The sequence below is a fragment of the Ochlerotatus camptorhynchus genome, unplaced genomic scaffold (genome assembly GCF_037179485.1).
Source record: "Ochlerotatus camptorhynchus isolate MF236.1 unplaced genomic scaffold, CSIRO-AGI_Acam_v1.1 ptg000193l, whole genome shotgun sequence".
In the NCBI taxonomy this organism is placed as follows: domain Eukaryota; kingdom Metazoa; phylum Arthropoda; class Insecta; order Diptera; family Culicidae; genus Ochlerotatus; species Ochlerotatus camptorhynchus.
In genome coordinates, this window is record NW_027040683.1 from 9,811,521 (window position 1) to 9,825,528 (window position 14,008).

The following is a 14,008-nucleotide window of genomic DNA, read 5'->3' on the forward strand; positions in this document are numbered from 1 at the left end:
AGAAGTACAGAGAACTTCCAACAAGAAATGCAGAAAACTACTGAAGATAAATTCCGAGAACTTCCTACTAGAAATTCACAGTACTTCCGACAAGACGTTCATTTAGAAGAGCAGCATAATCCATCCTGAATAGGCAACAAGTTTCTGGGCAAACATGGAACATTAAATAGGGGCATTAGGATGATGCGGAAAAGTCTTGCTGGTTCCTCCCGAATAAGTTTCGTATACATTTTCTGAATGTATTTGCGTAGCTCACAGCCAACCAGATTGAAGATGATGCAAAATAATGCACCCGCGGAAAAACGTTCCGAATAGGACCAAACCGTAACAAACAATCTGATAGCTGCGGTCTTCTTCTTCTTCTTCTTTCCTTTATTTAACGTCGGTCTCTGTTCCGGAATCTAGTGCCAATCACCGACGGACATCGATTGCCATCCATTGACGGCAGCTTCCACACCTGGGTAGGATATCGCACCCATTCAAACATACATGGGCCGGGACCAACGGCTTTACCAACAATCAATACGAAACTAACGATTTTAAATTGGCTCACTACTTGACTAGCCTATTGGTCCCAAGCAAATCGATTAACGTACCCCATTCTAGTCAACATTCTAGTACTACACAATGTTTGTTTTGATTCGCTATGAAAGTTTGACAGATAAAATGAGGGGTTATTGGATTTTCCTATGTTTCGAGGGGTGAATCGATTTGCTTGGGACCGAAGATAGTACCAGAGCTGAGCTAAAAAGTTGAGCACGTTTCTTCGGGACCTACTAGCATAGAGGTAACTCTAAGACCACTGGGTCCCGCAGAAAATCATTATTATTTTTGGCTCACTCAGTACCAGAACAACGGTCCCAAGCTATTTCACTCACCCCTGCATGTTCTGCATGAATCCACACACCCCTGATGTTATCTGTCAAACTTTCATAGCGAATCAAAACAAACATAGTGTAGTAATAGAATTTCAACTAGAATAGGGTACGTTAATCGTTTGCTTGGGACCAATAGGCTACTAAAGTGGTGAGCCAATTTAAAATCGTTAGTTTCGTATTGATTGTTGCTACTAGTCTTAGAGTTACCTCTATGGTAGAACTGGCAATCTATTCTCATATGAATTTCTGCTTTGTTTATGTTTACATTCGGCAAGCGATGGAGCTTACCACTATAAATAATGGACCATATGGAGAGACTCCACAGGGTCCTAGAAATTTCTTTAATTGTTGAGGTGATCTTAACCTCGATCTTGACCTGGCTATTTAGATCACATGCCTTTTCATTACCTTCTGCTCCACAATAACCTGACACCCAGTAAAGATTTACTGTCTCGTTATTATGCGGACTGAATGCATTCCCATACTAGTTTTTAAGCTAGGTAGGGGAAATTACGGCTTCGGCATGACAGACTATTTACGGCAACCCAAATTGCAACACTAAATTCAGTGGATTTGATTACGAAAACACTTCGCTGAATGCATTCAAACGATTCTTTAGGCTTTCAGCTTCAATTTGATTATATTTTTGACACTGAGAAAAAGCAATCTAGCAGGGTTTTCTTGAAATGAAACACACGCACTACAAAATACTGCTGATTGCAAGTTGCCGCTGAACGCACAGCTGTTTAACAAGCAGCTCAAATAGAATGGTTGCCGAATAAAAAGATGTTGCCCACAATCCACAGTGGTTCCTGGCCGGCCAAAACCTCAAAAATCAAAGTTGGTATTTTTTTATTTCAATATTTTTTTATCATTTTTACATGTTTAGAGTATCTTAAATTGAATGATTGGTGCAGTTCTGTTGATTACATATTTTTTTATGGTTGTTATAGTGTAGCGATATCACAAATTTTTGAAAAAAATCGTAATGTTTCTTGATACTGTTTTGCTCAAATATAGCAAAAAATTATGTGTTTATCAACTTGGTTGCCTCAGAAGAAATGTTCCTCGGCTTATTTAACGTCAAATGGATGGTAAAAAAGAGTGTCTGCACTGTTTTTAGTGACAGTTTCAAATAAAAATTTAGCAAAAATGTACTTTTTTCACATTTAGACTAAGCGAAACATATGACGGACACATCCGCCCACTATCCTATAGTAACCAAAAGATAGCTAGAAAAGTTAGCTTTCAGATAGGCTCTAACGTGTTTTGCGATTTTTTGCGAAAGATGATGAAATTAGGAATAACAAGTAAAGTGTTCTTTAGAAAATATCCGTTTCTTAGTTTTATAACCTGCGGTGTATACGGTAGCAAGCTTCACAATGCCTTTTTCAAGGCACATCAACACGCACACACATACACACCCGCACCATATATATAACTCTTATGTTTCATGAGTTATGATTTTTTTAAACAAGCAGGTTAGGGTGACCCCTAGACAATCGGCATTCTTTAAAAATCTTTTTATACGTTCATTTCTCGTGAAATTTTATACTAGACATAAGAACCTTTTATGACGCATTTTTTGCTGAGGTGTTATCTCTTTTATTTGAAAAGATATGGCTAGTTTTTGTTGAAAAATATTACTTTTTTTTAAATTAAATTAAATGCTTTAAACACAAAAATGAAGAAAAAATGATGTTTTCAATAAACTTTAATGTTTGAAAATCGGTTTGCCCAATATTGAGTTATTGACAATTGAAAAGAGCCATTTCTTCGAAGAAAATAGCCTTCAACTTTCTAATCAAAAAAGATAGTAACCTAGTTGCTTGAGCAAAACTATGCGTCATCAAAAGTTCTAAATTGATAAGAACAATGTTTCACGAGAAATTAACGCATTAAAAGATATTCAAAGAAAACCGATTTTAGTGGCCACGCTAACCTGTTTGTTTAAAAAATCATAACTTATTAACCATAAGAGATAAAAATGTTGTGTCTTGAACAAAGTTGTTTTGAATTGAATGTTCTACAACTGTTTACAACACTGCTTTGGTCTATCTCAAATAATAAAAAAGTTTGAATTTTAAATTTACCAATTTTATGGACCACCCTAATTTTACGAACATAAAAAGATTGAACAAAAAATATGAAGCAACTTTCCCTAAGAAACCATACACCTAAAACTGACGGTTTGGGCGCAAACATTTTTGTTTTCCTATATACGGCTTTGGGACCATTGTGCATTGGTTTTGGTTCTACTATACTCCTTTTTGTGACGTCTTGATTGTCAAGTTTTCTTCGTACAGCTAATAAACATTTATTTCAACTGTTTTTTGCCTGTTTGCAACAATTTTGAGGTTTTGGCCAACTTTTGTTCTAAGGGGAACCACTGTGCAATCGTCGCTCTCACTAGAGAAGATTGACAAATCCATGTTTCAATCGACCACCGTGACGCTGCAATCGCAGCGGTGATAAGTTCGAAATAATGTGTCAAACTGAATACATTTTTGAAATTTCAACCAAAAAACTATTATTTTTTATTTATTCTAGCGAGTTTCTGTGGAAGTCAAAACATGATCGGAGCAAAAAAGTAGTACTCGTAATAATGGTACATAATGCTGAATTTTATCGTGCTTTGTTTCGAAAATATCTTCCAAATAAACAAACATCATCCAAATCACCCGAATCGTCCACCGACTAAATCTATTGTCATTTAAAAATTAATTTCAGTCGGTGTATTAATCAGCAGATTAAATCGTTTTTCGTCTGGTGCTACACCGAGCAATCGGCCTATTTAATAGTTTTTCGTCGATTGATTTAGTCGGCCAACTTTGTCTGTTGTTTAATCGGCAGATGATTTCAAACCTTAACATGTTTTCAGTAATTTATAAGTCTTGAAGTAGCTTTTTATTTAAGAACAATGCATTACAAAATAGTGTTATGGATTTTGTACAAGATTCATCCATGCTGACAAGAAATTTTCATGAAATTACATTGAAATTAAATAATTTTGCAAACAATCAATGAAATTTTCAAGGGCTGTCACAGACTTATCACCGTCGGTTAGTGCTTATTCCTGCCACCAGGCGCGCATGAGTTTAAGTTGGATTTCTCAATTGGAGCTTTGCAAAAGCGTTTCAAAACAGTTTTGGGCACTGCTTTCGACTGAAATTGTTAGAGCAGCTGGCAGCAAAAGATTGTAAACAAACCAATACTGCATATGTGTGCGTTCGTTAGAGAAAAAGGCTATAGAAAGATGTCGCTGCTTATGTTGCCGAGAATACGTAGCCCCCTACTTTATCTGCTGCTTGCTATTCTATCCATTCAATCGACAGAATAGCTTAAAACGGGTTTTGTAAAAGCACGTTTTTACAACGCTCCAAACTTCTCAGGTGAGTGCAACTATTGTCGGCAGCCTCTTTTTCTTCGGCAACCTACACTCAAAAAATTTATCACATATCTAATGGATGTAATTTATGCGAATTTCACATAGCTTTCTTGTGATCACATAGCTGCAAATCCCATTCCAAAATCACATGAATAATATGTGGTCGATGACATTCATATGAAAAATCATATTAAATTAATGTGATCGCATAAATGCTATGTGAAATTCAGATGAGCTCCATTAATTTTGATTATGGATGAAAATCATGTGCGTTTCCAATGAAAGCTACATGAAAACTATTTTCGGTGTATCCATTTGAGCTGCGAGTTAACCAGCTAAGGAAGCCTTAGCGTGAAACTTTAAAGGCACAAATGTCAGCTTCCACAAAATATACAAACTTGAAATTGCTACTCATTGGTTGCTGCGCTACAACAAACAGAGAGTAGCAATTACAGAGCTGTATGTTTTGTGGAAGCTGACAGTTGTGCTTTAGCAGTTTCAAGCTAAGGCTTCCTTAGAGTATCAAAGACTAAGGAAATTTTGGTTGAAAGACTAAGGAAATTTTGGTTTCCGCAGACAGTTAATGGGTGCCGAAGCCATCATTTACCCTTTATATATTTTCTCTTTCAACACACTGTGTGGCTTGTGGTTCAGCCAGGTTCTCATGCTCTTTGAAAAGCACCTCAACAGTTAATACTTGAGTGTATTCTATGCCAACCAATCCATGAATGTGTTTATTTTTTATGACAAGCACAATGATTCTCTATGCCCCCAGGGAAATTGCTAGATAGAGCTAGACTTAGGGCGTAACAGCTTTTGTAAACAGTGACTTCTCTCGATGATTTCTACGAATTCAAAGCACGGCCATGCAAACCAACATAACCATCGGGTAGGGGATCTCTTCCTACACCCGATGGAAATGTTGATTTGCGTGGGCGAGCCTTGACTTTCTAAAAAATCATCGAGAGAAGTCATTGTTTACAAAAGCTGTAACGCCCTAATTTCAGCTCCATCTAGATTGAGAATGTTTCTAACCCGAAAGACTTTCTAGACCGGACCGCTTGCTACTACCGTGCTAACTAGGATATCTGAGATCCGGTTCGTCCGTATCGGACCATTTAGAGGTGATTTACTCGCATTACGGTCTAGGTTCTCGCCGCATCTCTTGTCACTTCACTTTATTTTCACCGTGAACTGACACTCGTTATAAGCCCCACTTTGACCAGTCCATCCCGCAGCTGGCGTTTCGTAGCCTAAATAATAATCCTAGTGGCTAATATCACTACGCAGCACGTTTAGGTTTTCCTTCGTTGGACATTGCGAGCAGCAGCATTTCGTGAGCCATTAAATTAAGAAGAAAATAAAATAAACCAAGGCGAAATCATCCCTCAAAAGAAAACCAAGAGACGCAACATGAAAGGTGGATGGATCGAATCAACAGAACGGAGGAGCAACAAAACCGAGAGAACTCAGAGCAACCCAAAAAAAAAACTAAACAGTGAGGATTTTTTTTTTGACTCAACTGGTGGTAGTGGTGGTGATCACAAAATCGAACTTTCATAGATGGTTTGATTCATAGATGACAGCGAAATCTCTTAACATTTTTTCCTTTATTTACTTTTTTTCTAGCTGATTAAAATATCTAATAGCTAAAAATTGTAGCAGTTACTATGTGTGTCTGTGTGTTGTTTTTTTCTTCATTTTGTTGTAGTTAAATATTACTTGCCACGAATTTCTCACCTAACTTTTTTCGTGTGTGTGTGTTTTTTTATTCTGCTTTACTTTTTACTTGCTTAATAGCGACAACGATATTTTCCAATTGGGTGTTTTTTTTTCTTCTGTTTATTCTAATTACAACTTTCGGCTAGTTTTCTTTTTTTTATTACCACAAGTTTCGCAAACGCATACGCGTTCGTTTCTCTTTCTCACCGTTTTTTTTTTTTAAATAATCAATGAAGATCTACCTTTTCCATCTCGTATTGTTTTTTTTTGTGATTTTTCTCTGCATTTCTTTTAGATTCAAATTTAAATTACTTATGCATTAATATATATACTTTCTTTATGCTACAAAAAACAAGTTTCTTCCATTTGTTTTTTTTTTCTTCATTGATTTCTCTGTATTTCCTTTTATTTAAAATAATTTATTGTTTGATTATTATAATGATGCTCTCTTGCGTAGGTTATTTTCTGTTTACTGTTCATTCTCTAGCAGACACGGCTGATTGGAGAGACCTTGTTTTCTTTTCTTCTGCGTGTATGTGTGTGTGTGTGTGTTGTTTCTTTATGTTTCATTTTTCAAATTTTCAAAGATTAGAAGAAGTTTGAATAATGCTGTTTTGTATTTTTCATGGTATTTTTTTCTGTTTTCTCTTGGTTGTTGGTTGTTGTCTTATAATTTTACAATGCGCGTTCTCTCTCTCTCTCTCTCAAGACTGCTCTCGCTATTTGTAATTATAGTGGTACTTGTGTATTTTTCTTTCATTCTTTATTCTTGAGTGTGAGTGTGTCCTTTAGTAGCTAAATTTTCCTTCACTTCGTTAATAGTAATATAAACAAATTTTCCACACTACTACACAAGTAATATACGTACAACGCTCGCCTCGCTTTCACCAGTTTCTCGTTTCACTTTATTCATTGAAATAATAGAAATCGATGCACGTACACAATGTTTTTCTTCTCTAAAAAAAAATCGCACGCGTTTCGCGAGCAACTTCTTCTAACGCATATGTTATGCTTTTTGTATAATTTCGGGAGGCGTAACACTTTGATTTTTCCTCCCGTGATTTATATATTTATATTAAACATTATACACTTTCCACTTCCTCAAATATACCTTTTCAAATGAAAGAAGAAACTGGACACCCCAGCAGGATACATGCTGGGGCTGTATATACGGCTGCGGACAAAAAAACGACACAGAAAAGAAAAACGTAAAATACAGAAAAACAAGGTAAGAACGAACGAAGAACCAATAAAAGAGGTCTACTAAAAACGAGAAAAACACACACGCGGGAACCGCCTTCGCCAAATAGAAGACTTCCGCGCGACGACTTGTTTTTGTTTTGTTTGTTTACTTAGCTCACACATTTGTAACGCTTTCCGCATCCGTGCACGGTCGGTTTGTTACTTTTCACGATTTCTCTCGGCTTAGGATTATAATTAATATTTTTCTTTTTTTTTTCTTCCTTAGTTTGCACAACAGTCACAAGAGAACGAAAAACGGAACTTGCTTTTGTTTTAATAACTATAACTAGCAAATTGAAACTACTTTTTTTTTCTTCTTCTGCTTTCTTCTCATTCAGAACGTATAAGTCTATGTGTGTGTGTGTGTGTTTTTTTTTGCTGTGACTGACTTTTGATCCTCTAGATAGATTGGTGTGTGAGAGTGTGGGTGTGTGTCTGTGTTTGTTAATTTTTAAGTTAGAATAATATTGGTTTGAAATATTTTTTTGTGTGTTAATTTTTATCGGTCTCTGAATGTTTCTCTCTTTTAAGGTAAGTTTGTGATTTACTTGGTTAGGACCTCGCGCGTATTCCGGCTATGCGCAAGGTAGTCGTCTATTAGTGTTATTTGTTTTCTGTTTTTTTCTTTTATATTAGTAATTCTTCTATGTGTAATTTATGTGTAATTCTGTTTTTGAATTTTGTGTTTAACCTTGCTAGCAATTTTATTAAACTTATGCTTTACGATTTTGCCGTATTTTCATCTCTTGTTGGTTTTCTTCTATTTTTTTTTTATTTCCATCCTCGCATTAAATTAATATTTTTAAAATTAAAAAAAAATATATATAATATAATATTTTATGTGTAAGAATTAAAGCTAACCCATCGTAGAAGTTGCCGCTGACGCTATAGCTCCTTGACTGGAACTACTGTCGACGCCGGGTACGGACTGTGATGACGTAATATCCTCCACACCGCCGACGGATTGCGCCCCAGCCCCCGCTCCCTGGCTGCTGCCACTGGCACCGCCGCCCTGCACCTGAGTGCCGTCGGGCCCGGCGCCACTATTGCTACTGCCTCCGCCGCTGTTGTTGTTGCTGCTGTTGCTACCGCCGACGGAGCCTGTGCTGCTGTTGGCGCCGGCACCGTTGCCACCGCTGCCACTGTTGCCGCCGTCCGTCGAGCTGGACGATTGGCCCGCTTTCGCGTCGTTCGGGTTTCGTGGCCTCAGTATCAGGTTCAGGCTCGGTTGAATCGCTAGCTCTGCAAAACGGGACAGAGAAGGTGAACATTGATTAGCTTAGAGATAAAATGGAGAGATCGTTTTTAAATAAATGAATTTCAGTAATGCAAAGGTTGCGTAAACTGTTATAGAGACCATTTCAGAGCTGGTAGCGATCAATGCTGTCAAAAATAGTAAATTTAGTGACCATATTGAAGAAATAAGTGACCAAATAGTGACTTATAGCTGTAAATACAGGGTGCGTGACGAATTTTTGCAGTAAATGGCATATTTGAGAAAAATACACCAGTTAGTTATTCTAGCAATGAATTTTGTGCGATTTATTTTCTTTCGCAACATATGGAAGTTGTAAGTAAACTTATTCAATTGCCTTCCCTTTCGACGACTGTAGTTAGACGCTTCCGGAAACTGCAGTATGCACGTTTTGAAATGTTTCGATCCATAGATGTCATCACTACCTTGATTTTAGCTTTTAGCGACTTAAGTGTGGTGTGAGGGGTTCTGTTGGTATCCCGTTGGACGACGCCCTATACAAAATAATCCAACGGATTGATATCGGGACTGCTTGGAGGCCAAATTTCTTCCTCCCAAATTTACGAAATATTTTCCGTAAGCCATTTCTGTGCTTTATTAGCAGTATGAGCAGGTGCTCCGTCTTATCACTTTCCCAAGCCTTTTTTAATATTATACACTGTTCTTTCAGACACATTTACCGACCGAATTATTTCTTTCATGCATACTCCGGCGCGCAACAAAGCGACAACGGCTGACAGATTGCTCTCTTGTTTCAACATCTATACGTTTACTCAACATTGTTTGTTTAAATCTTACACCTAACAGTATAAGCTATCCAGTGCTGCCAAATATATCTAAATCATGATGCACAAGCATGAGAAATTACTATTTAAAATTTACTGCAAAAATTCGTCACGCACCCTGTAAGTGACTAAAAACTGACCTAAGGGAAGAAAATTAGTCTTTCTGATTGCACCAAATAAATGTTTGATGTTTTAGACTTACTCAATTAGACACACATAAATATGGACGATAGGAACCTTTAAAGTGAAAGAATCAATAGAAAGTTTATGACCAAACCTCCAAGCTTCTACTACCTTACTATTTCTCAGGAAATTTTATAATTTTCTTACTAAGAATGCATTTTAAAATAATAACATTTCATAATCCTAGTTATATTCATTCACACATTGAACTTAATAGATCCAGAATGGATTAATCTTCAGTAACAAATACATATTTAAAATTCAGAGGCTTCAAATGTTTTTTTTTTTGGTTCTTTGGTTCCCACAAATTTTATAAATTCTGAACTGAAAAGTTATAATACTTCCAAGAAATTTTCAAGAATCTGGAGTCAAATTCCACAATTTTCAGGCTCATGGAATTTTTTTTTATCATTTCTAAGGACCTCAATTCCACGGGAGTTCTGCGAAAAAAATCTATGGAGAAAAACATCAACTGCAATCTGCTTTCATGGTACTTCTGAGGAATTTTAGACTTCATGTGAAGCCTAAGCCTAAGATAGTGAACTCCAAGCGAATTTTCATGAAAAATCTCCGTTGAATATGGAAAGGACTATTCTGAGGTCTTCAGAACTACGTGAAAGTTCCCAAAATATCCCTGATATTAATTAAATTATCCTTGAAGTCCTTTTGTAGTTTGAGAAACTAACCTGATGCTCGCAATACTTCTCATCATTTTTTTTTTAACTTCTCCAAACTTTTTCGGACTTCATAAAGTTTCCACAATTTTCCTAACGATCATGAATCTTCTCTCAAGTGTTAACAATTCACTGAATTTCTCGAAACTTTTTTAAAATTTTTGTAATTTCCCTGCTTTGGAATATCTCTGCTCTGAGGATATCTGTTCTTTTTTGAGGTTTTTTTTGCTTAGAGCTTTATTAGCGAGATCAATTTGCGAGATTATCGAAGTTCTCAAAGCTTCTGTAAAGTGTTTGCAGTCCTCATGAAGCTCGCTGTACTACCATGTACTAATTTAATTAGACTGTTCTAAAAATGTTTAAGCTTGCATGACACTCATGTGAAAACCTCGATAATTTTCTTAACATTTTTAAAGTTCTCCCAAAATCAGGGAACTTCTTTAAATTTCCCGCTAATTTAGTGAAACTAAGGTAACTGAACTCCCCTGAAATTCCCTTTGTTTTAGAAGCTTTACTAAACTTATTTCAGATGCTCCCGAAATGTCCATAATAGTTCCTGAAGTTCTCGGATCTTCCCTTAATTTCCATAGACTTTTATGAAGTTCTCGAAATATTTCTGATGATCTCTGTACTTCTGTGAAGTTTTCGAAGTTATTCTGAAATTTCAGGAACTTCTCTGGGCTTCCGCTCCGCAGCGAAATAATTAATATAGTTCTATGATTTTCACTGAAGTTCTCAAGATTTGTCTGAAGTTCAAATTATCGAAACTAATTCATAGCTTCTTCAATAATCTACAGTTTCCTGATGTTTTTAAAACTGCCCAATATATTTCTCAATTTCTTTAAAATTTTCTAGACTACCCTGCCTTAGTATGTTTTCTAAAAGAACCCACCATTTTACTAGAATTGATTGAATTGTTTATAAACGCTCACTAAACTTTGCCTTAAATCACTAATTTTCCCTGCAACAACTTTTCTATGCTTACCTTAATTTCTCTAAATTGATCAAATGATTCCGTCTCGCACGCTGAGCCGGTCAAGTCGCATCGGTCTCGTTGTACGACACTAGTTTTTGAGTTTTTGAGTTTTTCCCCACGCGAGGGTTTTTTCTCGCCAAAGTTAGTTGGCATAGTGTTAAGACAACTAGTGCGCGAGTGAGGAAGCCGTTAATCATACGCCGAGCGCTTTGATTACGGTCCAGCTTTAACATCAACATCTGTAAAATCATCACCACTATCGGCCCATTGATAGCAACAACGAAAGCACGTTAAATTGCCTACCGAGGCGAAAGAGGCATACCAGCTGCAAGGCTATCGACCCAACAGCCGTTGGGGAATACAATAGCATCGCACCAGTCATCTGCCGCCTCAGTGCAATAGGTATAACGTGTCGCTTTGTTTTCACCAGTATCGCATCTTCCCGCATGGTCCAGTATTAGATTAGGCTGGGTCATAATTAGGGTGATCCAAAATCTTGTAAATAGTATATATCTATAATTTTTTTTTCTTGTTTTTTTTTTCTCGTTCTATTTTTAAGTAGAGTATAGTTAGGGTGATCCAAATTTTTTTTTTTCAGTATATATATATATTTTTTTTTCTATTTTTTTTTCTTGGTTTTTTTTTGTTTTTTTTTCATATTACTCTTTAGTAGAGTAAAACTATATCAATTTTTTTTTTGTTTATTTTTGCATTTTTGTTTTTCTATTTTTGATATTATTTGAAATTACTGTAATTATTTGTAAAATATTTACCAAAAACACCATTGCGGCGATATTTAACCGCAATGGATGAAAATGATAAAGGCGGGGGATGGTCGCTTTCCATCTCAGACGACGAAACTCTTAATTCCACCTCACACGAAAGTCTCGAGGAAGTTGTGGAAATGGAAACCCTTGACGTTCCAGTTGACTCACTCTCCAGCAAAAATACTGGAGCATATCCCAAGAAAAGATATCGCCCACAACCCTCTCCCCCACCATCTCCTCCTCGTCCACCTGCACCCCCCACACCATTGCCCCCGAAAACCTCTGCGCTCCCCCGCCTAAAGGCTTACCCAGAAGCCTCGAAAGGCCCATGGGTTGTTTTTTTCCGGCCCAAACAAAAACCTTTGAACATTCCGAGGATCTCTAAGGATCTAACAACACATTTTTCGGCCGTTACCGATATTTTAAAGGTAACACCAATAAAACTGCGCGTTACCGTTGATGACCGGAAGCAGGCTAACCAAATTGTTGCGTGCGAGCTTTTTTCATTGGAATACCGAGTCTACATACCCAGTAGTGAGGTAGAAATTGAAGGAGTGGTCACCGAAGCGAGTTTGACTAGTGATGATTTCTTGGGTCCCGATTCCTTCGGAATCTTTAAAAACCGTGCCCTGCCGAAGGTGAAGATATTGGACTGCCTTCAAATGCAGTCAGTATCCGTAGTAGGCTCCAAAAAAACGTATTCCTTGTCAAACTCGTTTCGTGTGACCTTTTCGGGTTCAGCGTTACCTCACTACGTCGCTATTGGCAAGGTTCGGCTGCCTGTACGTCTGTTTGTACCTCGGGTAATGAACTGCTCGAAATGTAAACAACTTGGTCATACATCGGACTACTGCTCGAACAAACCACGCTGCGATCAGTGTGGCGAGCAACATCAAGAGGGCTCTTGCGGTGCTCCTCCTAAATGCGTGTACTGCAAGGAAAGCCTACATACCCTGACTGACTGCCCGAGGTATAAACAGCAGGGAGAAAAACTTAAGCGGTCTCTGCAAGCTCGCTCCAAGAGAACTCTAGCAGAACTCTTGAAGAATACCGCTTCATCTTCTCAGACCACACCAAAAAGCAGTAACACGTTCTCCATTTTGCCAGTTGATGATCTAGACTCTGACTCAGAGGTCGGTGAGGGTAGTCCGTTTGTCTTTAAAGGCAATACGAGAAAACGAGCAAAACAACACACCACCGAAAAGCCTCGTAAGGCCACTCGTACGGACCACCCTTCCACCTTGGAAAAATCAAGAGGTAACGGAAATGCACCGAAGCCCATTCCACCGGGTTTTCAACCTTGTAATTATGACAAGAACTTTCCGTCACTTCCAGGATCGTCTAAAACCCCAGATGTCCCAGTTTTTCGGCCAGAAAAGCAGCTGAATAATCAGCAAGAACATGTCCCCATGTTCACGTTTTCTGGTATTGTGGATAGCTTCTTCAGTATATTCAATGTCTCTGACTCAACGAGGAGCATTATTAATTTAGTGCTGCCAATGGTGAAAACTCTTTTGAAGCAACTAGCTTCTAGGTGGTCCTTCCTTGCATCGATCATATCCTTTGATGGATAATTCTCCGAATGAGGTCGGGGATATGATCTCTGTTCTTCAGTGGAACTGTAGAAGTCTTATGCCAAAACTTGACACATTTAAATTTTTAGTTAACAACTCACTTTCTGATGCATTTGCCCTTTGTGAAACATGGCTCTCTTCAGACAACGATCTTGCTTTCCACGATTTCAACATTATACGCCTTGACCGCGCAGATTCGTATGGAGGGGTGCTTCTGGGGATCAACAAGCACCATTCCTTCTATAGAATCGATCTGCCTTCAGTGACAGGCATTGAAGTAGTTGCATGTCAGGTTAATATTCGAGGTAAATGCCTCAGTATTGCCTCAGTATATCTTCCACCGAAAACCGCGATCGCTCGTCAAAGTTTCGCGGATATCTGCACGGCTATGCCGGAGCCACGGTTGATCTTGGGAGATTTTAACTCTCACGGTACAGGCTGGGGGGAACTGTACGACGACAACCGCTCAACCTTGATATACGACATGTGCGACTTCTTCAAAATGACAATTCTGAACACCGGGGAAGCAACACGAGTAGCCAAACCTCCAGCAAAAATAAGCAG

At 37.8% G+C, this 14,008-nt stretch overlaps 1 protein-coding gene across 3 annotated transcripts in view; it reads right to left on the reverse strand.

The window, feature by feature from the left end:
* Nucleotides 1-5,857: 5,857 nt before the first annotated feature.
* Nucleotides 5,858-14,008, reverse strand: part of sgg (shaggy) — a 138,346-nt gene continuing 130,195 nt past the window's right edge. For all 3 annotated transcript variants that reach the window (XM_065223597.1, XM_065223599.1, XM_065223598.1), the window contains one exon: nucleotides 5,858-8,472. In XM_065223597.1, the coding sequence (XP_065079669.1) occupies nucleotides 8,087-8,472 (386 nt within the window). In that variant the 3' untranslated portion in view covers nucleotides 5,858-8,086. The remainder of the gene's footprint in view (nucleotides 8,473-14,008) is intronic.